The sequence below is a fragment of the Electrophorus electricus genome, chromosome 23 (genome assembly GCF_041902795.1).
Source record: "Electrophorus electricus isolate QZ-2024a chromosome 23, ASM4190279v1, whole genome shotgun sequence".
NCBI lineage: Eukaryota > Metazoa > Chordata > Actinopteri > Gymnotiformes > Gymnotidae > Electrophorus > Electrophorus electricus.
In genome coordinates, this window is record NC_137519.1 from 9,087,653 (window position 1) to 9,115,558 (window position 27,906).

Consider the following 27,906-nt stretch of genomic DNA (forward strand, 5'->3'; position numbering starts at 1 on the left):
TATGAAAGCGAGACAAACTTTATTTTAAATGGTATAAAATGTCAGACATAATTTAATGAACATTTTCTCTGGACATTGACACAAATACTTAAGATTTCATCAGAATCCTAAGATTATTAATCAACGACCCAACCATTTAGAAAAAAACAACATTTTATTTACATTTATAGCATGTATTGTATGAACTACAACCTCTGGTATTAATAAATCTTTTTTTTTTCTTTTTTTTGTAAATGGTCAATCTTCAAATAAGCACATCTCAGTATTTTTATCAATTGAACAGCATCTGAGATACTGCACTTAGAGATGTTATTGTTAATGCTTAAACAGTTTTTAGAAATCTTTCTAGAGAAGCATATGTTCTCTGTCTTTCTCTCTCTGTCAAAAAAGGGAAAATACCAGAATTCATCACTTCAGTTCATTACAGAAATCTAAAATGAGTTACCAATAACAAACAAATCACAACAATAAAAGAAAACAAAATGCTTCTGATTGATGGTGTAGATACATGGTGGAGTTTTGTGTGCATTGGTGGTCTAGCCGCAATAACTGTAGAAAATACTGTAGGATGTGGGAACACTCATAGCAGATTGAGAAATGACCAGTTCATCACTCTTTCATTACTGTTTATCTATAGTTCTAATTTACCTCACTCATTCTGTACAATACCAAGTAGAAGATCGGCCTGAATGACTTCACATTCATGTTTATCAGACAAAAAACAAAAACAAGCAAACTAAATAACAAACAAAAAATGCCACATAGGTTTACCTTACTTTTAGGGAAGCAATGGTTTACCTTTAGTGCAACAAATGAATCATTATGAAGCCTCCAAAACCATTTAGTCTCCAATGGAATTGTGAGTGAAAAGTCAGAAAAAATGCCACCATAAACATAGCACTGAATATGCAGCAGTCTTTCATCTGCATCTGAAATTCATCTGCACATTTGTACAATGTGCAAGGTTTTTCACAATTCAACACTCAATACAGCAGTGACAATAAATGGTAAATTAATCAAGCGCAAATATCAGATGTATTTAAAATCATGAAATGAAGATCAAAGCAAAGGGGATATAACATATACCTCATCTTTTTTGGACTGTTTAGATAACTCATGATGGACTCCCGGTAGACTATAAATGGTTGGTGCGAAATAATTGTCAGCATGTTTATTGCTCATCCTGGGGTTCCTCTCTGTTTTCTCTATGGAATTTTTGCTTTATTGATGCATTTAGGACATTGACAGTGATCAGTTTATCTATAGTTTTCTAGGCAGGGATATTATTTCAAAATGTTTGCTGACCAAGATAAGGTCTTCTAATCACTACACCACACTGAACTTACCAAACATCACTGTTCAGAGTCTAATAGGTTAGAGCAGCAGCACTTTTGTAAATCAGCAATCACAGTCTCATTCTTTATGGGTTAGTTATTGTAGTTACTTAATTGTTTTACTATTGAGACATATATCTCATTTTGAGACCAATACAGTATTACATCTCATTTTCACAATTGAATAATAATAAAAAACAACAAACAAACAACCCCCCCCCCCCAACCCTACACCTTAATAATCAACAATGATATGTTGAGGAAGAATATCTCAAAATGGTGTTAAATCTAGTGAGATTCAAAAGAGTACTGTTAATTTAATGATAATTAACTTATATTTTTCAAATGCTAAAAAATTACATTGCACTCCCCCCTCTCACAAACACATCTAACAAGCAACATTTGACATTTGTGTGTGTGTGTGCACGTATATGTCCTTTGCAGTCTTTGTTAACAGCCCAATAGTATATATGCAAGGATTTTCCATACAAATGTTAAGGAGCTACCGGTAAGATTAAACAAGTAGTTGTGCTTTTGATTGAAAAGTATGCCAATGCTGTTTTTACAGCAGCTAAACTCTCTAAAAAGTCAGTGTTTAAACAAGGTTGATCATCCTTTTATCTGATCAGTGCCCTCAGTATAAACACAACCAAAAGCAAATCTGCAAAACAGTCAGATCTGATGTGTTGCTTCATGACTTTTGTTTGATCCAATTTCTGAAATTCTTAAGTCTTATGAATGATAGTATGTGAAGATCTAACCTGTAGCTCATCTGTAGAGCTTTGTAATTATTACACATATGTTCCTATTGCATCAGATCAAAAAACAACTAAAAACTAATAAAAATTCTTATTCACAGTATTGTGTGTCCTCAGATAACTAAACAAAAAAGAAAACATTGAATTAATGTTTGAATAGACATCTCTTCCATATGAATAATGTTGAAGGATAATTTTTAGATTTTAGTGTGCAACACCTCCCAGTTTTGACTTGATAATTAAAACATAGCCATCTTTGTGTTGCTGTCTTCAAAAATGAACATTTGCACCATTCGCTGCCACAGCAAGAAAATCTAGAATATGGCACTAGAGCATATAGGGAATTCCCTTTTATAGGGAATTGTAACTATTGATTCTCATCTCTGCACCTTCTGCATCGAACCGATTGGTTTATCACGTCCACTTGCACTGTGCTATTTACAGTCTTAAATCCTCTGTGGCCAGATTTTTCTTGCATTCCACCAGATTGTGAAAACATGTAGAAGTGAAATTTTGCAGCATGCCCACAGATGCAACAATTATGTCTGTATCATGAATGTAACACTTTATTCACATGAGGCTGTCAAAAGCATGTGGTTTCACCTTAAATTCACAAATAAGCGCATTGTTTTGTAAACCATTCATTCCCCAAATTCAAAGAAAAATAGGTACAAGTGGAAAAAGGATATTAACTTCTTTTTTTTTTTTTTTAATTCAGCCACTACATGTATCTTTAAATAAATAATCACTCGTAAAGACACTTGTTCAAATAATACATACATCCCAGTTCTCAGTAACACATCTTCCACACTGTCTTGGTCGCCACTACACGTGTGCCACCAAAACCTACAACATTGTTAGTACAGATCAACTTGTGTTGTTCAAAGCAAAGGATTCAGATTTGTGTCTCTTGCACATTGTCTTTTGAGCTGGCTTGGATTAGTAAAGGTTCGTGCGCAGAACCGTGGAGTGAGCTGAAGGTGGAGGCATGGTTGTATGCACTCTTGTATGAGTTGTAATGGTTGTAATGGTCATGCTCCAGCGGGGGAAGAGTCAGGTGGCTCTCCATTGCTGGGACGCCTGTCAGCTCCTCGTCTACATTGATGATCTCGATTGTGCGCGTTGGCCCATCATGGTCCTGCTGGTGATGCTGCTTACGCATCTTGTAGAAGATAATGAGCATGACGGCGGCCATAAGCGTGATGGCCACGAAGCAGCCAATAATGATCTTGGTGGTCTTCATCACTTCCTCCAGACCATTTAGAGGCCCCTCCACATCTATGTCTGTCACAGGGATGGTGTAGGCTTTCTCTGTGGAAATGGGGGTTCCCCTTGTAGTTGAGGATGACACCCAGGCAAAGGAAGGCTGAACTGGGGTCCTGCTCTCCCCATCAACTGGGGATTCTATAGTCTCAACAGTGACTGTGGTGAAGTAGGTGACACCACTGTTGTCTATGGAGGTCACATTGAGGACAGCGGATGCTGAAATGTTCCCCAGCATGTTGCTGGCCACGCAGGTGTAGGTACCAGTGTCATGCATTGAGACACTGGTGAAGTTTAATGTTCCATCATTTTGCACTGAGATGTGTGCCTTGGATGCCCCATGAGTCATAATAGAACCATTTGGTGTTAACCAGCTAACTGAGGTTAGTGAATTTGTCCGACATTTGAGCTCTGCTGATGTTCCCTCAGTCACATTGAGGTCAGTGGGGGGCTCAACTATGACAGGTGCATAACACTGAAAATAGCTCTGGTCCAGCTCACCAATGTAGCGCCCCTTGAGGCTTGGAGGAGAGTTACAACGGGCACAGCAGCTGGTGTTAGTGGGCACAGTCTCCCTGAGCCACCAGCTTAACCACAGGATGTCACAGTTGCAATTCCATGGATTGTGGTGCAGATGAACTCTTTGCAGATGACGCAAAGGAGAGAAAAGGTCATGGGGCACATAGGTGAGGTTGTTGTGAGCCAGGTTGAGCTCACCTAATGAGTGCAGGTCATCAAAAGAGTTCCTCTCTATAGTTTGGATCTGGGCATGCATCATCCATAGCTTTTGGAGGTGACTGAGACCCTTAAAGGAACCAGGCTGGATCACGGTCAGTTGGTTCCCTGACATCTCCAGCTCATCCAGTCGAACCAAGGGCTTAATGTTTGGGACCTCCTTGAGGTTACACATTCCCAGGTTCAGATAGCGGAGGTTGCTCAAGCCCTCAAAGGCTCCATCTGAGATGTAGGTGAGGCGCTTAAGTTCACCCAAATCCAGCCTTCGCAAGGAAGGCAAGCGGTTGAAAGCATAGGCAGGTATGCTCTCAATCGGGTTGTTCCTAAGCCACAGCTCCTTGAGTTTAGAGAGATATTCAAAAGCTCCATTTGGGATGGTGGTGAGGCGATTGTCAAAGAGCTCCAGGGTGTTGAGGCTGGTTAACCCATTAAAGGCGCCTATCTCAATGTTGCGGATGTGGTTTTTGCTGAGCTGTAGGATTTCCAAATGGCGTAGGTGCTTGAAGCTGTCCACCTTGATGACCTGGATAAGATTGTCCTGAAGGTTCAGATAGCGTGTGTTGGTGGAGATTCCGTCAGGGACTTCTCGGAGTCCTCTGCGCGTGCAGATTACCTTGCTAAATTGGTTGCTACAGGAGCACACAGAGGGACAGGTTTGGGCCCGTACCAGTCCTGCCACTGCAAGCAGCTGCAGAGCCAATAGCAGGATGAATAAGGGGTCAAACCAAGCCCCTTTCCATCTAGGACCTCTCATCATCTGGCGCTGATGGTAAGAGGTCATCTTGTTCAACATTCATAATTTACTGTCTGCTGGTTCTCTCTCTGCAAAATGTTGTAATGAAGCAGCCTGCAGAAGAGGAAAGCATATGTTAACAAAGCAATATCATGTTGCAGAGTCTCTAAATGTGCTGGCTACTATCATTGAAAGACAGTCATTTAGATTACGTAGATTAAACATAAAATCAAAAGCTTAGATATTATTCCCTCTGTACTAAAATAATTTCCTAAGGTTTATCACACATAAGAAGGAATGACATTTTACAGTCTCACCATCTTAAATCTGTGCATGTGCAATTCTTCAATATGTACACAATCAAATGTCTATATGACAATCCCAAAATTGACTTTAATGTAGTAATTATGCCTTTACTAAACATGCCATGTAAACAGATAGATATTTAAAGGCATGAAATGAGTAAATGAGTTCTTCAAACTTAAAAAAATAAGCAAATATCCTTTAGCAAAGACAATATGTAATAAGGTGTCAAATGCAAAAATAGCTGCAAGTCAAGAGCTACCATCCTAAATCACTGAATCCTGACTCAACTGCACAAAAATGAGACATATGGAAATCTAGACACAACATGCTGCCAGAGACGTGGATGAGGTAGCAGACAGGTCCCTGAAGGGCTGTGCTGGATAAGCGACATCTTTTTCCATTGGATTTCAGTGTGTGTACTATACAGGATGCTATAGACATAAAGCAACATTCACTAGAAATGTGCCAATACCAAAGTATATGTTTAAGAACACTTCTTCAGCTAAGTCCCCATTCTCAGAGGGTTCTTATGAATGATCAGATTATTATCTTTCACGTAAGTATGTGCTAATATCAGTATTCCACTCTAAAAATATAGTGCACTAGTGTGTGTCTGAAAGAAAAAGAGAGAGATTGGGTGAGAAAGAGAAAGAAAGAAAGAAAGTGCAGAAAAGATAAGATAATGCTTCTGAAAATATTTGGATAACTGGCACACAGGTGACTGACCTAAACACACTCAGTGAAGCTAAACAAAACAAAACCTAATGTTAATTACTGGTTTGAACAAAATGCTGAAAACAATAGCATAATTTGCACTGCATTCCCAATGCACAGTTCACTTCGTTTATGCATATGAGATCAATTGAATGACTGCCCCATTATGGAGAAAACCTGAGGACCCCAGGACATATACAAAGAACAGAGACTATGCTAGTGATTTTTCCCCAACAATCTTCTCATCAGTGTAACATCAGTAACACTGGTGCCTAGAATAGTGCCAATGGCACTAGCTTCAGCATTCTGCCTGGACCCAAGTGCACTGCACATTTGATGTGTGTCACTGCGTTGGACCTATAGTGAAATAAAGGCTTTGGGTAAGTTTCCCCAATACACTTTGTTCTTATGATCATATTTAAAGAGTTCAAAGTGCTTACTATAATACTTTTAAGAAATATGTCTAAAGTCATGATTTTTTTCAAAAGCTTCTCAGTAAGCATTCTGACACTCGTATTTACAAAATGTTGGGTGTCGAGGTTTTGATGCAGCTGACCAGAAAGTTCATTTGAAGTTGAATCTTTGAGAAATTGCATCTGAAAAAGCACTGGCTTCAGATTTGCATATTATCTCCCAATCTAGGAAAATGCTAAAATGTGATTGAATTAGTCACAGGGAGACTTAGATGATTAATCTCTGCATTCAGCAGGAAATGCTACTTAGCAACAGCATAACTGACTCTGCTATGAGATGCTGAGGGGTTTTCCGTGGGACACACTTTTAATGAGGCGCACGACATAATCAGGCCATGTCCTAGTAGAAGCCTGTTTATTTAAACCAAAAATAACCAGTGAATTTATGAAGAAGATAAAGAAATTTTTAGGGGCAATGATTGGTTGCTAAACTAGAGGCTATATCAAAATGAACAATAAGTGCAGTAAATGTTAATTTACTGTAAGGTTTATTTTCCTTGCATACATTCTTGTAAACAGTAAATATATACACACATCTGAGGGGTATTGTGGCATTGAAACCAAAACCAAAACATAAGTACAGAGTGGTGCTTTTCAAAGCATTCAAGTACACCCACGGCACCTTAATATAGAGTGTGAGACATCTCTTGCTGCTTACCCTTGTAGGTATCTGAAGGAGCTACGGCAAATCAGCATCCACAAAGCACCATGCGCATACTATAGTATTGTTTAGGCCATGTAATAGATGAACTAGTTTTATAGAATCTAAATAATTCTTTTTGATGCCATTTCAATACCAATACAAGACAAAAGGATTTGTGTAGAACTGTAATTTTATATTGTCTTCCAATCTAAAGCAGAAAAACTATTCACATAAGTTGACCAACAGTGTTTATTGAATTATGTAGTGATGCAAACATTAAATAGCTCAGAAAGTAATTTGAGTTATACCATAAGTGAGCTCATTTGTATTCCTTAGTTGGCTCATGTTACAGGTAATAAATATCAGTGTATCCAATCTGCCTGATCAGCATTTACACATTTAATTAAAGGTGGAGAGATGAATGTCACTTTGAGCTTGTAGAATTTTTGAAAATTTTTATTCAAAATTCTGAAATGAAATAAGGCTTGGAGTGTTTTTAATAAAGCAAGCTTCTATAAAAAACACACACACATCACCCGTATGATTAGAAATAACCACTTATTGTATTTATAGGTGCATTTAAGCCCATCGGGTGCCATGCAGTGTAGTCAGTCCAACACCTATACCCCATTCATTGTTAGTAATTCTTTGGGTGGCAGATCATTCTCGACACAGCCCTAGCGAGGACATGGTAGTGGGCGTTGCATGTGTAAGCATATGAGAATATAAGCATGTCAGGGACAGCCACGCACACACACACACACACACACACACACACACACACACACACACACACACACACACACACACACACGCTGTTGCTGCCTACTACCAAAGCCAAAGTCTGACTGGTTCATTCATCCAATTACCTAAGAATATCTGACAGTAAAAAGCCCTATTGATCGGCCATAGGAGTGGATGTGGAAGACAGAATCTCTGATAGAATGGCCGTACCTCCATATCAATCATCCACCACATTTAACTTCTCAATCGATGGCCAACAGGTTTTTTCCAATGAGCTCCCAGACATCAGAAAATGTGTCATTTTTTTATGGGAAGGCAATGCACAATGTTCTCTTAACATCCACTCTCCCCATTATAGCACAAAAAAGAACAGTGGAGAGGTAGTAGCCCTTCCTGGACAAACTGCGTTATGCAGGCTGACCTTCTTCTCTTTACCCAATAAAAGGTGAGAAAGTTTTTTTCTAGGTTTGATGCTGGGATTGCTAATATAATTTGGAAGGAGTTGCATTTAGGCATTGTATAATTAGTTCATAAAACTATTCAAGCAAAAACAAGTTCAAAAAATGATTCTCATGATTAACTGAGACTCCTTCCCTCTGGGAAGATAAAATATTCAATGGTAAATCCTGCATTTAATATCCACAATAGCAGATCATTTATCTCTGAAAGTAATTTTATGCTACACTGTGTGCCCCCCAGTTAAGTTTGTAATCTGACAGGTGATTTTATTCTTTGGTTTCTGTGGAGGACATGAAGACAACTTTGCAAGGACAACAGACTATCTAACTACAACTGGATAGGTCATGACTATTTTACTAAATCTTAGGCTTTGTGACACATTAAATATCTACTGAATCTCTGGCTACCCAAATTTAGATCAAAGTTAATTTGACTGAAAACATCTGAAAACTTAGAAAAAAATGAATTAGATAAGAAATCAGACATTCTGTGCACAGGTACAATTTATTAGAATGAATACATCACAGACTCCAGCATGAATTAAACTCCTGAAAGCTTGTATCACATGTATGCAATAAAAGGCAACATGTTAAAAACCTGCACTAAACTGGCTTTAGCAGGTCAACATTAACTTTTTTATATGAAGTCTATAACTGCCAATATATAGAAATTTGTTGATAATCTATGTGTTTCCTGCTTGCATAGCAAAAGTCTATGCAATGCTAAGAAGTTTAGAGGAACAACATTTCATAAGTACCTTGACTAAATTGCTCACAACATACAAAGCTATGGAGTGTACTCGCCTTTTTTTTTTAAATGCCCTAGATCTACAAAAGGACAAACAACATACAACAGTGAGTTCTCAGGAGACATTCCTTTGGCTCCTCAGGGCCTGGAAACAATGGCTTAGAGAGGTTTGGCTCATAGGCTGTGTGCCAAGGTCTTTACTTAAATGGGGAGAGTGTGCAGCAGCCAAAGACGAGGCTTTACAAATGCAAGAGCTCATTAGAATTTACAAAGGCTGAAATGCTGTAAAGGTCCATGGTATGTTCACCTTGAGTAGACAATAATATTAAACAAAGGGCTTAAATGACCATTTCACAGTGGAAATGTCTTTTCACAGTGGAAATGTTTGTAGGCAGTAGTATATCAGTGTCAAACACAATGATTGGTTGCACAAAGTGACAATTCTAAGTGAATGTATTCTATTCTGATTCCAGAAAATCTGAATATAACCAAAAATGAGGATTTTTTTAATCCAAAGAAAGCTAGTGATCCTTGATTATTAACAAATGTGCCATTAAATTCATTCTAAATCCAGTTTATGAAGAGGGCAAAGGTGAAATGATTGACTTGCAGTTTTCTTTAAAACAAATGAGGTAGCCCATATTTCCCTTAGTCAGCATCGGGACTACAAAGAATGACTGTGTCATTTTTTTATTTTGAAACATTGAACAGAAACAATTCTCAACACGAATAGGCTACCACTCAATATCATGTAAAAGTCAATAATTCGCTTGTCTTTTAGAAATACTCTTCAGGCTGTTTAGTTACGGGAAATGGGTACATATCACTGGGGGATTCCAAATTCCCAAAACTGCAGAGAACTGTTCCATAAACTAGTTGAGTGTGAAGCTCAAACTAATCAGCATAGTCATCAGATTGTGCTAAACTAACTTATGCTGCCTACATTATCATAATGACACTGATAAATAACTTAATTAAGTTGGCACAGTCATGCTGCTCCACTCCCTCTTGATTTGGCTGTGTCTGGTGGCGTGGGTGGATTAGATTTCAGGGAGAGCCAGTTGCACTGTCCTAATGTTTCTGCTGAAGACCAAGTAATGCCTGTGCTTATCAATATGCAGTAATTGTGTGGAGTTCGGCAGAGCCTCAGGTGAAAGTAACATCCAAACACAAAGCATGTTGATTATGGCAGGTGCCGTCTAAAATGTGTATTTGTGTGTAAATGATCGGGATCCCCAACTTCACCAGAAACACAAATCGATCATCCCGGTCAATCTGATTCATTGCACTGTGGTATTCTCAATTTCCAGCATTCTTCTGGTTACAGAATCATTTTGATAATTATATAAGGAGCATCACAAACAAAACCCATAATATAATGTGCCATTGTGTACTGCAAGTAATACCCTTCAAACAGACAAAACAAGGTAGCTAATTATAAATTGTGCAAATTATGTCATGTGACTTGGTGAGTATTGGACAGAGATATGAAAGTGACATTAATGAAAAAAGTCTCAGAGTAGTGGCAAAATAAATTGGTTCTTTTTAGACTTAATTTTTAGTGTGGATATGATAATGTACTTCATCAAATTTTGAAACAGCCATTAATCTCCAGTTACCTAGGCAGTAATACTTTACATTAATGCACTTTTATGTAGTTTAGCTCTAAAACAAAAACTGGCTGCAGGTTTATTGGGTCTCTCTAATTTTCATTAGTACAGCTTTAGTGGCTAATCCATTGCAGAGCAGCTTTCAGCATCCATGGAAATAAATACAGAGCTTTTACATTTTGCTAATTCATTGTTAGTTTCTTTAGATGATTAAATGAAAAGTTAGCAGCACTGGCTGAATCAACTTAATTAATTTAGCCACCTCTTTCTAATGAGCAAGAGAGGGCAAATGAGTGATACGATAACATTCTTGATACAATAACATTCATTTATTGTAATTGTGCAATACCCAGTGGTTGCTACTGTTAACATGACATAAACATGATCAAATCTAACCAGATTAGACCATGTCACATTAAATATTTTATGCACAATCATTAAATAATTAGATCCTGCTGAGGGGCAGTACCGACTACGATTGGTCTTAGATTCAGACACCAGTCACTGAGCCATCACACCCAGCACACAGCAGCCTCGGACAGGAGGAAGAGAGGGAGAACGGTGCGGCATCTCCATGTTAACCCCACACTCATCTCAGAGTCAGACACAATATGGGGAAGGATGCGAGTGCTATGTGCCAGGGTAATTTATAGGCTGCGTGTTGGTGCACCCCCATGTTTTGGGACTGTGTGAAACCCTTGTTAGCAAAAATATTGGTGCACTTTTAAACTGTCAGGATCTCTGCCAAAACCGCAGCCCACAGCACTGCGGCAGGTGAGGATAAAATGTGGATTAGCAAGCATTCAATCTCCTGCTCTGTCCTGCGTGTCCCGTAGAGAGGGGCTATAACGGAATGAAATTAAACACATGCACGTACAGCAGTATGGAAGTGGTAGACATGGCGGCTGAAAGCTCCTGTCTCCAAATTAATGCCGGCGCAGTTGCCATGCATTGAAATTCCCATCAAGTTATTCTGAGCAGAGCACATTGGGAAAGGTAAGGACTTCATCACATTTGCAACTCATATAACGCTATTAGTCATCTTCATAACAATGGACCTTAACACCATTGTATCAGATAATCTGTCCATGGGGAAGTGTTTGTCAGAACTATGTGCTGCTCCCCTAACACAACCCAGGGAGAAAATCTATATTGTAATACGGAAAGAAGTTGAGGAGGAATACAATTACTAGACAAAAGTGCTGCAGTGGCTGCACTAGCAACAGCCCACCTTTCTGCTACCACACATCCAGGGGGGAAGGGATTCTTGCATGTTCTCCTTGTACCCTGGTTGAGTTTTTAGCAAGGCATTCACACCCTCCATTACTTGCAGGGCTAGCCAATACAAAGGACCTGGAAAACATTATTCCCAGACACAACAAATAAACACTGAAGCAGAATGGTGAGACACCAGGTGCATGTGGTTAAATCACTTATTGTTTCCCTCTTCATTCCCTGTGGAAATGGTCACCAAGCCAAGGCACATCTAATCTTCAGGAGTGGCAGAGCACGATAGGCTCTTCATCTGGACTACCTGAGTAAAGAGTGATCACTCCCTGGCCCAAGCCCTTCAGCTCACTTCACTCTTCAGATAGAGAATCAAAGAGACAGAGCGCTGACCAGGCTAAAAGCCCCCCAAAAGGCACAGCCATCTTAAAGCTTGGTGCAGGCTTAATACTGCTTGGCATGGGACCAGAACCACCATATTTCTATGCACAGCTAATCTGTAATTCAAAATAAAGTGTTGCATCTGTAAAATGCATAGGAATAATGCACAGCATTTTCATTCACAGAATCTTAGCAGAAAATTACAGATTCAACACATGGTTTCTACAACTCACAGAGACAAAGCAGTCATAAACATTTAGCAGATGTGAATCAAAGGTATCTACAGCATATTGCTATGCTGAATTCTCAGTTGGATTCTGTTTGCAGTTTACAAAGATTAGAACATTGATCACTGTAAATAAAGCTCCTCCACAGCTCCTCCTCCTTTATTGCATGCTTGGTTGCTTTGGAACCACAGCAAGGAGGCTTGAATAAAATCCCCTAAAGGTGTTGCCTATAAACAGCTGAGACATATGGACAGCTCTGTCGATAGATTCAGCATCTGCTTGGCACCTGCATGATGGGTTGGGGAGGGACATTACAAAGTGAGTCGTGCTTAAGTGATATCGTAAAAACCCATGCCACTGGTTGCTGCTGTGAAAACGAAGGCCTTGCCCTTTCAAGTTGCTGTATTTCTAATTCTGCAAATGGACCCCATATTGTGTCCAGACTGTTGCACAGCAGTGGTGACTCAGTGCTCTATATACATGTACTAAACCCCTACCCACCCCAATCCTCCCCAACTATCTCTCTCTCTCCCTCTCTCTCTCTCTCTCTCACACACACACACACACACACACACACACACACACACACACACACACACTCTCACTCACACACTCGCTCAGACAGCTTGCTTAGGAATAATTCATGCGTTTGCACTTGAGCCACTGCAGTCACTTTTAAATGCTTGCAATAGCAAATTGATATAGACTTTCTTGACATTTATGGTGCCTGTCTTAAAAATAACTATCTTTTAATAATGGCCGTGTACAACTAAACTTGTCTTTAAATTAAAAGCCAATGTTTCTTTAAATCACGGAGCCAGGCAATCATAGGTTGCTCTGGCAACCACACTATGGTGTTATAGTGAACCTGCAAAAACAGTTCCTTTCCCAATATATATAAAAGGAGAATGTTTAGTACTGCAAAGCGCACGACGCTCCACTTTCTCATGGCCACACTCCCGAAGTCCCTTGAGTCCATGTGAGAAGCATGCGCCTGCACACACAGTAACACAGCGCACATCTGACCAACTGACTTCCCATTCCTTTGCAGATCTCCATTTCTCCATGTCAAACTCAGCGACGAATCAGTTCACAAAGCTGCCCCCCCCCCCCCCCCCCACTACGTTTTTTTTACCAGCTGGTCTTTTTCCGACAACGTGTGAAAACAAACACATAAGAATATTTACTTGGTTCTACTTAGCTGGTAGATTTCAGTCAAGGTAATGTTGGCTCTAGAAAGAGGGGAGGAGGAGTGAAAGCACTGCATTAAAAGTCAGAGCACATAGAGTGTGGAGCCACATTCATTATTCATTAGGTAAGTCACTATGCATAGTAATTAAATGCAAAATCTAAAACAGAAATTACTTTTGTAGATGACTCTTTATTGAACTCCCGTAGTATATTCCCTCATTTGATTCACAAAGAAGACATATGGAGTTGAACAGGGGCGGCTATAATTTAGGCACAGACAGAAATATCTGACACGAATCTTTAAAAAAAAAAAGTCCCAATGTCCACACCATTACAAGCGGCGCTGACAAGCAAAGGGTTGCCATGAGAACGTCGTGTGGCTGTGTATGGGGTTCGTCTGCGATAATGAAGAGCACGGCGCTAGCGGGCAGGAGGAGAATGGAAAGGACAAAGCAAGAAAGAGGGATGGCCTGACCCTTCTGCATAGGCGCAAATGAGGGAACCACTGCTTGCACGGCGCTGCTTTTCTAGAGTTTATCCCCGCATACATATTCTCAATCCTCTGAAATATCTTCTGCTGTTCGAGCATACTGACATGCTTCAGTGGCGTGGAGGCAGCCAGTCTCAAGCCCAGCCAAGTGGCCCCTTAAGGGCAATTAATGCACGACAGGCTACTTTACTCATCAGGCACCACGCTCGGTTTCATCGGAGACCACGTTAGTGAGTCGCTATCCGTTATCATTATCGTGCTTGCTAACTTGTCACTATATCGAGCGATCCTGCGGAGAGGGCCCGGTATGGAGTGCATGCTGGTCATCCGAAGGGTCCACCCAGGCTTGCGTTTAAGCTTTGTTATGAGGTAGCATAGTGGTGACATTCCGTCTGATTCATGGAAGGACGTATGGGACGACCTTGTTTGCGCGAACCCCCCCGGCCACTGGTAGATTTTCCAACCGGACGTTCATCTGTAGTACTAAAATGTGGCTCCAATGTTTCATGCTAACTACACGACATGCGAAACAAAACAAAACACAAATTAAAAACGCAAACCTGTTTTACCAAAGCTAAGCGACGTGGTGAAAGAGTGGTGAAAGAGCATGATATTGTCTCGGTTCGTCGATGTTGCTCCGCTGGCAAAATGGCATAAACGCATTCTGTTCCGCTTTTTTCCCGCCTCCGATACGATATTCTCCACGCCCACATGTTGCTGAGGGATGTCGGTATTTTTCACAGTTCAAAACAAATATGTCTGGGTAGTCATTAGCCTTAATGACTGTATAGCACAGACAATTCTACGAAGAGACGAAAAGAGTCAGACCGTGGTAACCATCACTTTCTATGCTTGCGATGACAATAGGCGCAGTTGCGGCCTCAGAGCTATAATCTCACTGTGGCCGTATAGTCTCCTCAGTCATTAGTATTGACTCTGCATGAAGCCAGGCCAATTGAAGCACTCTGCAGCTGGCAGAGCAGCACACATAAATCCAGTCTGTATGGGGCCTCAGACTGACTCTCTGTGCAGGGCAGTGCATCACATTTATTCCTCCTGCTTGCACAGACTCTACATATTATAAATTACTGCCTTTTTGGTCTGTCACTGAAAAAAATCGCACATTTTCTGACTATATGTATTTCAGGGAATACATATACAAGTGCACATAGCAGTAACTGCTCCAGTGCAACACTGGCTGTGTTACTCCATGGATGTCAATGCTTACAGCTCTATAACTCTGGAATACTGGGGCCAGAGATCATTGTTTACATCCTGCACATCTCAGATGCTGGAAAATGTCGATGGCTCCCTTTGGTATTGTGGAACAAGTTCATCCCTCATCATTGTCTTCAGCAGTGTGTACTCTAGACACCCTCTAATATAAGAGCCTCTAAAACACGCTTTGCTTTGACATCCTTCTGTTTTGAGAATTCATGCCAACTGATCTTAGAAGCTTGAAAAAGCCACCTGCCCTCCAGTTTCCCTCCAATATCAGAAATATGCTAAGAGAGAAGCGAATGATGTCCACGGGAGGGGTTAGAGAGGGGTTCCAAAATAATGAGCAACCCAAATTTATACTGCATGCACCATGCCTGCAATGACAAATATATAGTGCAATCAGGGCAAATCAATATTCACGATCCAGGCTGACACATGAACAGCTCCCTCTCCGTCTCTGATGACTAATCTTGACAAATATTACAATTTTATACTGTTTGGGTCATTAGTGGGATATGGTGATGTTTGAAACTTCCTAAATTAACAATCAAGAGACAAAGTATTACTTCAGAATTTCAAGATGAAACAGACTGTAGCTTTGATTAAACTTTGAGGGCAGCGTATTCTGAAACCACAGATACATTTATTATGGTCAGCAAGGCCCACTAGAGCAACACAGCCAATATCCATTTGTTGTCAAAATGAGATGTTTGCCTAATAAGACGCTGTGAGAAGGCACACGTGTCTAACTTTGGGAGCCTTCTAAACAGATGAACTTTTGCCAGTTTTTGCCTGTATGCTTGCGCGTGTGTGAAATACTTTGGATCTCCTCCAGTGTGCCATATGCCCCTCAGACAGGGTTTTCCAGAGCATCCACGCATGGCGTCGGACATCTGCTGTGGGACTTCAACTACTGCAGCCTGTTCAGACTTTCGCTCATCTGCCATCATTTGGTCGCTGTCCCATCCCCCAATGCTCAAAGTTGCCGCTCGATCTCTGCCGGTCGCCATTTACTAATATACTGCACATTAGGTGATCTGTTCAGTGAAATTACACAAGAAAAGGCATTTGGAGATTAATATAATTGATTCTGATGCAGGAAAAGATGTACTGAAGCACAGACTAGCCTTACAGGGATATAAAAGTGAAAAAAACAAAAACAAAAGAAAAACCCAGGCAGAACATAGAGTTATGGACAGCCCCATTGATCAGATGGGTATCTGCTTGGTACAGGAGCCATACATAAACTTGGTCATTGTTGTTATTGGGAAAAAGCACTTATTGTTACATTGACAATGACTGAAAGAAAACCATGAACACATGGAAAGTATCTAGACTTGCAACAGTATTAACAAACCTAGACATAGAATGGAGGCCCTGTAGTACCTGAGATTAAATCATCCTGGGCAGCAGATCAGATGTAAAAATGGCTAATCACCAAAGGCAAGCCAAAAGCAGTAACACTCTCATGTGGCATTCTACTGCACTCCCTTGATAAAAACCTCCTGACAAATACCAGCAATTTGCGTCACCCATTTTGGCTAAAACCAGACCCTTCTATCTGCTGACTGCAAGCGTTAGTTCCATTTTTTTTAGTTCTGTTTTTTCTTAGTCAATGTTTATATATATATATATATATATATATATATATATATATATATATATATTAAGATCTTTTAGATTCTATAAAAGCTAATTTCAAAAATGTATAAAAGATTTCTTTTTAATTGTGAATAATGCTATTTGTTTGTTTAAAAAAGGTTGTACTTTATTAAGCCATATTGTATAGCTAAGTGTCTTACTATTACACATAATACTGTTCATATGTTGCTCAGGACAACCAAAAACTGTACATCACCATCAATGCTGTAAAAAAGATGGCTGTAGTGGTCACATCATCTCAAACACAATGAAAGAATCCCAAAATGGTCAACAAGCACAAGAGAACAGAATTCAATGTTTTATTATGCTTCACAACAACTGACATAAGCATGGCAGCATCCAACAAGTGTTAGGTGTTGCGGATTTGGCACTCATGGTTCACAAGTCAAGCATTTTTACCTGGAGAGGAACACTCTCCCACTTAAAATTCCATTGGCATGCTGCTGTTGCTTTATATTCCAGTGGGGATTGAGGGATATGGAAAATACAAGATTAATAAAGGACCATGACTTTTTTTTAAATGCAATGAACAGAGAGTAAGGCCGGGCGATCAGCAGACTCTTGAATCACTGCTGGTGGGACTTTTTCTCTGTCTATGTCATCACCTTTGCTATACTGAGGAATAAGCTACCTGTAAGTTGTACATATTTGCCCAAATGCATCTGCACTGCAGGAAACCGCTGCAATGAATTTGTAAAATAAAACAACAGCCTGATTCTGACTCCCTTTTTTGCATTTCAAAATAAGTCTTTGTATGCTATATTACATTGTCTGTAACTGTACATTTTTAATGTCTCCATGCAGTGTGAGTACTCCATACCTGACCCACGTTAGAAATGGACTTCATGTAGCATCAGGTCAAGCTGGAGCATTTCACTGCTCTACTTTCATTTAAATGGCAGGCATTACTTAGGTTAATGGGTGCAATATTGGCTAAATGTTCAAAGACACACCCTCCTTGCTTTGGGGGAACTTAATTTACCACATTAGAGCCCATCCTCACCACAGACCTCTGCTAAACCTTGTTCTTCGGAGTGGCTTTGGAGGAAATGCCATCAATCAAAAATGTACTGTAGTACTGGCTAGTATTTCACTGCCAAGAGTGGAGGGCTAAATTCAATTGATTACCCAATTGAAAAAATTGAGTGTGTTTCTCATGGAAAGTTTTTGACACTGAATATTAACCAAAGCTTCACAAGTTGCACTTTGTTATCATTTTAGTAACAATTTCTCAAACAGATTAGAGCTGCAGCCCTGAAAGGGACTGTCCATGAAGAATCAGGACAGGGAGATTCTGTCCAGGTCTAGGTAGGACATAACTGTTTTCATTGGTGATGTGTTTAAACAGTGGTGAAGATGATAATCATATCACCTACAATGCTACAAGGACAATTAATATGCACTTAAATGTGTAGCACCCGACCTTTGGTTAGTGTTTCTGGGAAACCACACCAGGCATGACCCAAAGGCTGAAATTAACATTCCACACCCCAATCTGTCATTTACCATGTCATACTGGAGTGTAATTTAAAACACCACACCCCATGGCTATGCAGCAAGCACATAGATGAGTGAGTAAATGTATTGTCTAAATGCGATTATGCTTTTAATTTTTTAGTGGATTTATTTTTTCTTATACAAATTCTGATATTTGTCCCATTCATTAAAGCTGGATAAGATGATTATGGGCCAGAATGCAAAAAACTAAACAGAGCATCTGTCAAGCAATTTCTATGAAAAGCATTATGGCTCTGGCAGTAATAAGATAATAAGAGTTAGTCTTTCTGTCTGCGATCCAGAAAACTAAGATTTTAGCCCTTTATCATTCCCTCATATTAAGGGGCTTGTAGAATCATGCTTAGTTAATCACATTTTATACAGACTAAGCTATGGGCTTTGGATCCCTCCATAAACGCACTTGCTTGCTTGGTCTCTAGAATCATAAGGACAACTGTAAAATCATAATAAAAACAATCATGTTAGCCTTATTTTATGCTTCCAAGATGCCAATACATAATATGTTTTAAATTCTGAAATCATACAACTTGAATTAAGGTGGAGCCATCTACATCACTGTGTTGATGTGTAGGTGAATGCACTGTAGCATTTCATATTGTGATAGTAACAGATCTTTCTACATTATGATAGTAACAGATCTTTCCTTGGAGAGATGATGTTTATATTTAGCACATCATTTCCGGAACTGGAATAGACAGAAGAGTACCAATTAAACGCAATTATCTCAGTTGACTCTATTTGTTTGATATCTCTACAAACAGGCAATGAAATAAGCAGTGTTTTCTAGACACATATTAAGCCCTGATCATGACTCACATGGATTTTAAAAGAAGAATCCCCATTAAATTTAGTCAAGCACTAGACCTATTGTGTACATAAACAACTGTCTTGTGATGTCCATCTACTTTAATGGTCTAACATGGAGAAGCCAGAGTGCTTTCAGTACCTTTCCAGGAAAGACAGCTCCTGTCAAACTGTTCATGCCCAAACAGTATTAGGGAAGCAACATCCCACCACTATGAATCATCCACTGAAATTACATAATCTTCCTCAAGTGCCAATGTACAGCCTAGGCTCTCACCTTGTGCGTTAGGAATGCAAATAGTACATATAGCTCACACTGTCACCTGGCCATTCTCCAACCAGGTTGAAGGGCCTTATAGGGCTAAATGCTGAAGAAACACTACACAGTACTGTGTGAGCTGTCACCCTTTGCTAGGGTTTTTTAGAATCACCATCAGAAATGTGTTGGAGATAGGATAACGTGTTCAGGGATGTGATCCATGTTGTGGCTGTATGAGTAACAAACTCAGCACAAGCTGCCCTTAGGATGCCTTTTATATCGTTTGCTTATTGGAAGCAGTAAGGATAAGATGTCAAGAGTATATCACACACGGTACCTCTTTTCCTCTTGCGTCTTTGCAAAAGCCTACACATGTGAGCAGAATATGAATGACCCAACGCCATATTCTAGCAAAAGTAACGCTAACTGGAGCAACAGAAGAGGAGGGTGGAGGTGGTGGGGTCCCAATTCTACAAGCACACTGTCGCACTACGAATGTCAATCACCCTTCATGTCTTCGTGCTTACACTGACTTATAAAGAGGGAAGATAGATAGATAGATAGATAGATAGATAGATAGATAGATAGATAGATAGATAGATAGATAGATAGATAGATGAAGCACTGATGCATTTGAATTAAACTCAGAATAAACTAAGAAAATATAAATACAATAGGTGGGAAAACGGCTAATATACGACGTTTTGAAAACACATTTTCTACTTACACATTTTTAATGAGAGAAGCAAACGATGTCACTATACATAGATGATCCACTGCAGCCTCATCAACCTCAAGTTAATGTAAAATCCATGCACGATTTACCGAGATGTCGGGCCAGCCGCTTTTTACAATAGCCGAACAGCCTTTGATAAGCAAAGTAGGTGTAAAAAATCCCAATAATAAATGGGGAATAAATCTGTCAACGTTTTGCCGCAAACGTAACGCTGCCTGGTATCCACATCCAGAGACACCACTGGTATTCTCAGAAGCCTTGCTGGTGCTTTATTCCGATGGAAAAAATCCAGCAGTTATTTGAAAGGTCCCATTGTATAAGAGATCGCGAAAATAGACCTCCTTTTAAACCGATACATCGTTTCTCAGCCATGACGGCAATCCATAAATTAAATATAACGCGCTGACTTCGCCGATGTTCAATGTCTTACAGCGTCGCCTCGCAGGTACACTACAGACTTTTCATCATGCTGTAACTCGCACCTTGGAAACTGTAGGCTATGAGCGATTTTCGTTCACAAAATGTTGACTGCAGAGCTCTCCTCAGCGGTGAAACAGATTATTTAATAAATAGAAAACCTAAAATTCCGATAATTACGCACGTTTCCTTGCGGAGCTGAAGAAACAGCGTAGGCGAAATAATGCGATGCTTACGACTTTAACTTCCTCACCGGTGCTCCTCGAGAATCGCACGAACTCATTTTCAAACGTCAGTGGCTGCATTCAAACTGAGATAATTTGGCGCTGGAGATTTCTCCCACCCACACCAAAGCCTACCTACTGGTACTAGACTGCGCAGAATACGTCGGCTAGCTATACCTTTAAAAAATAGCACTAAAGATAAATGAAGATGACGGTGAAATCGCAATGCAGCCGCCTACAGAATCGAAAAAAACACCCCAGTCAGTCGGAGACAGGGTATGCTTTCAGCCTTAACATCTACGGCACTTCCTGAAGCAAACGAGGTCTGTTCCAGGTTTGAGTATGCTACATCAGACCAGAAACCTACTGCGCATTTGTTTTGAACGGCTTTTGCGAAATCAGGCGAAATTACTTCTGTCTCTAAACCTTTCCTGCTGGTTTTTCCCTGCAAGACCAAAAGTCATGCAGATTTGAATAGTATAAATTTAAGTTAACTTTATTAATTGCTATGTGTGTGTGTGCGCGTGCGAGAGAGGGAGAGCGCTAATGGGCATCTTTTCTTTTTTATTTGATAAGATGGACACGATGTAGGATTGCCACCTACCGGCATTGCCTCAGTTATTCTGCAATCAGCATTAAACTGAATCACAATCACATGAGATTTTTTTGGGCACAGAGCAGACGCATCGCATTACATTTCATGTAGTCCTTTACATATGCAAAGTTTAAAAAAAAAAAAATTCCATTAGAATTGTAAAGTTATATGTTCAAGACTTTGCCAGTGGTTGTTTAGAAAGTATAGCGTATAGAGTGTGATAGTACCAATGCAACAACATACACACAGAAGCACTGATCTTTCTGAAAATCTCAAGAAATTACTGCAGGCAGATGGCAATGAAAATTAAACAGCTCACGTCAGCTTGTTTACACCAGTGAACCAAAATATTTTATGACGACCCTATTAGACTGAACGTGCACCGGTTCATTCAGCAAAAGTAGGGCACTTTGTTCACCGGCTGTAGTGAGCACTTTTTTCCACTGGAAAATTAAACGCTGACCGTGCTTTCTCCATTATTTAATAAGGGAACATTCTCCACATGCTTGAAGGGAATATGAGGTAGGAATGAAACACTGAAAAGTTTTATAACCAGACAGAGAACATTCCTTGGATCATACTTTGACTGATTAAGCAGAACACACACAGCCTCTACATCGATAAGGACGCAGAGGAAAATCTACTCCAACATTTCTTTGCTTCTGAGTTTAGACTTGTTGCAAAAGAAGTTCCTCCTCACACTTCGAGTCTTGTTGAAAGGCATTGTGTTCTCTATGGGATAGGTCTCGTTGAGTTCAGAGGATGCAGCTCAGCCTTTGCTCTCTGCATGGGCCTTATCATATAGATTTTTTTCTTTGGAGGGAGCCATTTAATATTTAAGCATACAGGAGAAAAAACAAGAGCAGTGGGACAGCTGTGTTAATAATTGAAAGACAGTCCTAGAAGCTTTAGAAACTGTCAGCTCCTGCTTTCCTTTTCAACTCTTAAAGTTTGCCCCTAAAAGTTGACAGGTTTTTCTAGGCAAGCCAGAGGTTTCAGACCAGCAGAGTGGGTGAAACGTGCTGTGAATGGTTGAAGCAGTGTTCATAAGGACACTGTAGCACCAGACCTGCACTGTCTGTAAGCAGCTGGCCTCCCTGAGAGGCTGGGACCGTCAAGGATCATCACACAGACAGCCACATCACATCCAGCTCAGTCAGGATCCCTGGAGAGTCCAGGCATGGGTGACTGGCTTAAGTATCATTCATCCTCCTACTCATCAAGAAAGTCATCTAGCCAGCCAGCCAGTATGTCTGCTTTTTATGTGCCATCCAATTTTTCTCTGCAGTTAGTTTAAGTAAATAAAATAAATTTTACCTTAATTCTCTGATTTTGTCCAGCCATGCATAAACCATTTAATATAGAAACCTTTCCAGTATATATGAAGATGAAAGAGGAATCATTTCGGAGTTACATAGCCAATTCCCCCATTCACTGATCATTTTCCTATGTATGACAACCCTTTTTAAAATTCAGAATCATCTCCCCTTTACATTGATCCTGAATGTCTAGTCTTGATTCAAGGTATCTTATATTAGATAGAGATACCTGGATTAACAGCAGGTTGACTGTGATTCTGAATAAAATGAGCTGTTTATTCATCAGTAATCCTCAAGTGATGAATCCCACAGAATATGCGTAAGGAGTTCAGATAGTACTTAAACAATGCATTTACTCCAGAAGGGGTGGGTCAATGCCAACATGGTGGCACACTGGGTGCAGACAATACTGTGTTCTGAAAATCAGAGATATTGACTGGGCAACACTTACACAGGCCTTAAAAAATCATTTATGTAATAAATTCAGCACTGGGGAGAAAATAGCACTGAGGTAAACCACAGGGCTTATTGTCACAAACTTTCTGGGCATATTACACAGAGAAGAATCAACAAGCATTTTTCATATGGCGTTAACAGATGACTCTGTCAAAGAGGAAACTATAATGAAATGTATTATGAGTGACAGTGTATGGATATTCAAATGTATAAGCTATCTAACAATGTAGTAGAACAGCAGGAACAGAGAGAGAGATTTTTTAGAGGTGAGTCTAAGGCACTGTTTTTATATTTAAAAATTTTAGGGAGAAATTATTTGTTGTAACATAACAGGGTAACTGTTGTTTCTGTAAATACTTCTCGTACCATTAAGTAGGAGTACTACCAACAGAGAGTCAAAGGACACACATACTGTATATAACAGATGTGCTTCCTTGCTAGAACAAGACATTAATTATCAACAAACAGGCTAAGGAAACCAGTCTGTTATGATCTGAATATGTGTAAGTTCACTGCTGGCCAACTGAAGCCAGAAGGCTGGTCGCTTTTTGTTCAATGAGAAGTGCTAACATAATTGAACAGGGTGAATGGCAGCCTCTGTAGGGCCAAATGAAGAGGGGACTTATAGAGGAAGCACCTAATGTATGTTTCATGTATCTTGCCATTTCTAGGGTAGTGCACTGTAGAGTAGGTCATTTTCATATGTGTTTTATTTTAAGTTACACAGTATAAATTATGTCAGGATAAGTGAAAAATGCTCAAATGTAGGTTATAATTTATATGCCCAGGCTAGTGATTCATGTTATAACCATTTTTCATAGTAGGATAATTAGTGTGTTCCAATTAGATTTTTTTAAATGCCATTTTTTAAAAGAAAGAAGTTTTACAGTTGTTGCAATTGTCAAAGAATATAATCAGGTCTTCATAGTAGCTGGTTAGGAATGATCATTTTCTTGATAATTTACATTTAGAGTAAAGCTTGTTTTGTCTTCCTCTAGCTAACAATCTTAAACTGTGGAAATGTTTAACAGGAAATGCATGCCCTCTGAAGAGTTAGCAGGTTTTTCAGTGAAGTGGAAGCCTCTTCTCTGCTACTTCATGCCCTTCTTGCTTAAGACCATTTTCTCATAGTGTGGGCTTTCACTCCAGCATTAAAATTAGTCACAGATTTACTCATTTGCTTTGGCAATTTCCTTTATATGCACTGTGTAAATATTAAGAACAGGGCTTGTATTAACTAAGAAATATCCCTCTATCTAGATTTTCTTGTACTTTTGTTTGGAAAACTGATGGCATTACCAAAAGGTTTTGAAGCATAGGTGCTATTTTAGAGTAGTAGTTTATCAAGACAGTTGTGTGCATGTGTAGAAAATGTGTTTACAGATCATTTCATTACATTTTTGTTATAAGTGCCACTTCATTAGTACTCAGATTACAGATTTACAGAGAAAGAAAGATAATGGAAACTATCCATTTTCTCTGTAAATATGATGCCCTGTCCAGGCTTTAAAGAACAGGAAACACCAAATCGAAACACGATAAAACACTGCCCACATCAAGCAGATTAACACTGAGGGGCACAGTAAAGTGGAAGAGCCAAACAACTCATCTATAATGCATTTGAAGGCAGAACAGATCATCCTCAAGACGTTCAGGATAAACTTCAGTGCTAGAGGGAAAGAAAAAAAGGGTGTATTGAGGCTCTCTCATATCATTGCAAATATTTAGCAGCCTGATTAAAACCAAAAGAACTTTCAAAGTGAAGCCAGTTTGGAATATTAAGTACAGAGCAGCTTCCTCCAAACAAGTCCTTGTGGTATAGTGGATGAAACAGAGAGTAGACCCCGGAGGGCCTCGCTGTGTAAGAAGTTCAATTTGCTGAACGGATGTCTTTAAAGTTGTGCATGTTTGGTGCATGCCTCCCATAATCAAGGCCATAGTCTTAGTGAGATGTTTTGAAGTTAGATATAATTCCCCTCACAATTTGTAAGAGTTTTTTGAAATCTTATTAAAATGCAGATTTCATTATAATAAATATGAAAGAAAATCTATTTTGTTAGACCTAAAATAAGAAAATAAGGACATAAGTAAGGTTTTGTGTCCTGTAACACGAACCACTGGCTCTTCATTTACTGTGCTTGATTTGAAAGATTGAATGATTTCTAATTGATTTAATGTGTCAGGAAAATATCACTTCACTGGCACTGGATAAGTAAAATTGCAGTTTATAGACTGAGAGTGTGTGCACTGGGTGTGTGCACATTATAGACTGGATGTGTGCACATCTTACAGCAAGATACAGGGTGGTGATAAAGAAAGAAAGACCAGATACCTGCATGTGTGCTTAACTCTGCCATAGTGGTTTAATGTGACATATCAACCTGAAGGTCTAGCCTTGAGAATGTATCATTCATGTATGTATAAATTCAAGGCCAGAGTTAATTCATTCTTCTGTCTACAGAAAATCAAACAGATTATTTTGCAGTAACAATCCATATTGGCAGCACTAGCTTCTATTGCATAAGCAATCTCTCCCTCATCCCACAAACAGATTATTATTTTTTTTTTTTACTTTTATCACACCAACTATCAAATAACAATGGGTAACACAGTACATAGACAATAGTCATAAATAGTGATGAATCCTGCTTCCCCATATTTGCCTTGAATCTTCAGAAGTTTATGGTTCACGGTCAGTTGGCTTCCTTAGCTTTGTAACTCTAAACCGGGACAAAGGCCTTGTAGTTCAGAGTGTGTACAATGCATTATAGATTCTGATATGTCTTTGAGAGGTTCACTGAACAAAGCAGAGGCATGTGATTGTTAAGAGACAACCGAAGGGCAAACCATGGCCCCGCTGTTGGGTTTGTGCCTCGGCAGGTCTCAATCATGCCTTACACTTCCAGAGACGCCTTCCCTCAGCTGGGCTTTGAGACCTCTCTCAGACTTGTCTGATCTGTCAGCCTTCATTACAGCAGTCCGACCCCCTGCCCTTTCCCATGTAGTGTGGGGACGAGGGGCGAGAGAAGCCAAATGAAATCAAAAAGGAACCTGGAGAAGATGGAATGTACTTTGTGCTTGTTCACTTCATACACTATGACTTTTTTTTTTTTCTTATGCTGCACATTTCTTGTTTACCTTCATGGGCAAGAGTGAGAAAAATGAGAAGTCTTGGTCTGTCGGTTTGGGCGTATGTGGTACAACATGGACATTGTCTTATGAATTCAAGCAGTAGACCATCACATATGCATTATATCTAAACAAAGGCCTTTATGAAGGCCTCTCTAAAGCTGGGATGCTGCTTGTAGGAAAGGAATAAATGGAACAATACAGTCATATCCTGTTTTGGTCTTAGAATCACCTAAATGTCGTTTCCCACACAATACTATATCTATCTATCTATCTATCTATCTATCTATCTATCTATCTATCTATCTATCTATCTCTCTCTCTCTCTCTCTCTCTCTCTCTCTCTATATATATATATATATATATATATATATATATATATATATATATATATATATATATATATATATATATAAACTCTGAAACAAAAATCTCTTAGACCTCAGCACTCCATGATTTTTGATCCCCTTGATGTTAGATCTCCAAGTACTAGTCCTGTTAGTGGCCTACTTGAAATTACGAACCATCTCAGAATTGTGGAGTAGATGAGTTGATTAGCTTGATTATGGCATTCATTCCCTATTGAGTCATTCTGATGAAGGTGAATGCCCCTGAAAATTGGATTTTCAGGGCCTTAGACAGATTTCATTATGTCAACTAGAAGAGCCATTTCATTAATTTGCAATTAGCAGTTTTTTCAAGCACCTAAATAATGATCTGTATTTTCTGATAATATCTCTTTATATTGGTCAGTCTACAATTAAAAGTATCAAATGGGAACAGGAGCAGACATCATCCACTTTGGAGCCTCATGCACTATTTACTATTTATATCTAAATTAATTTGCATAAATTTGTCTAAAACATTTATGTATATAGTTCCTTCACTTGTAACAATAAGCCATTTCATATTTCAACATTGGGGAATAGCCACGATATAACAACAACAACAACAACTACAAAAATCCTAAGAAATTCACCAGGCCTCCACAATCAACTAAAACAGTGTGCAATAAATCATTGAAATCCTTACTTCAGGGCATGGATCATTCTCCAGACACTTCTCTCTTTTTCCTTCTTTTTCACAACAATCCTGGTACAGCAGCCCATGAAGCTTTCATCCACAACGGCCTGTCTTTTATCAGTCATATCCCCAGGCAATGAAGGCATACCAGATGGCAGCCAGAATCAAACAATGCTTCACCCCCATAAGCAGTCCTCTGGTGACTCAGCTTTGCAACTGGAGCTAACAAGAACTCCTGTCACTGAGACACACACTTGTCCTCAGATATTCCCAGTATGGGCTTAAGGAGAAAAAAAGGTGAGGAAAAAGAAAAAGCATGCTGTATTCCCTGTATTTGACTTGCTGTTTGAAGTGTGGCATGCTCCTCTCTTTTGGTTGATGCATTCGAGGAATGCACCACTAGGAAACATCATAGCTGTCTGTGCGTGGTGCTCTCCTCCCCGATAAATGACACTGCGCTGCATTAGATTCTGTTCTCTCCTGCATCCTTTCCCCTCTCTCCTCTCAT

The 27,906-nt window shown here is 39.5% G+C and overlaps 1 protein-coding gene across 3 annotated transcripts; it reads right to left on the reverse strand.

Annotated features, from left to right (window-relative positions):
• lrrc4cb (leucine rich repeat containing 4C, genome duplicate b) lies at nt 1-27,824 on the reverse strand. Of its 3 annotated transcripts, none has more exons than XM_027013790.3 (2): nt 27,408-27,824; nt 1-4,937 (listed from the first exon to the last, which is right to left on the reverse strand). In XM_027013790.3, the coding sequence occupies exon 2, from the start codon at nt 4,881-4,883 to the stop codon at nt 2,988-2,990; it is 1,896 nt and encodes a 631-aa protein (XP_026869591.1). In that variant the 5' UTR covers nt 4,884-4,937; nt 27,408-27,824; the 3' UTR covers nt 1-2,987. The 3 variants fall into 3 exon arrangements, with proteins under 3 accessions (XP_026869591.1, XP_026869589.1, XP_081562561.1); XM_027013788.3 differs by lacking the exon at nt 27,408-27,824 and adding an exon at nt 20,227-21,315; XM_081706435.1 differs by lacking the exon at nt 27,408-27,824 and adding an exon at nt 13,542-13,562.
• Nucleotides 27,825-27,906: the final 82 nt, after the last annotated feature.

What these genes read in the sequence shown, in the direction of transcription:
- lrrc4cb (XM_027013790.3), bottom strand. Translation starts at nt 4,883, where the DNA reads ATGTTGAACAAGATGACCTCTTACCATCAGCGCCAGATGATGAGAGGT.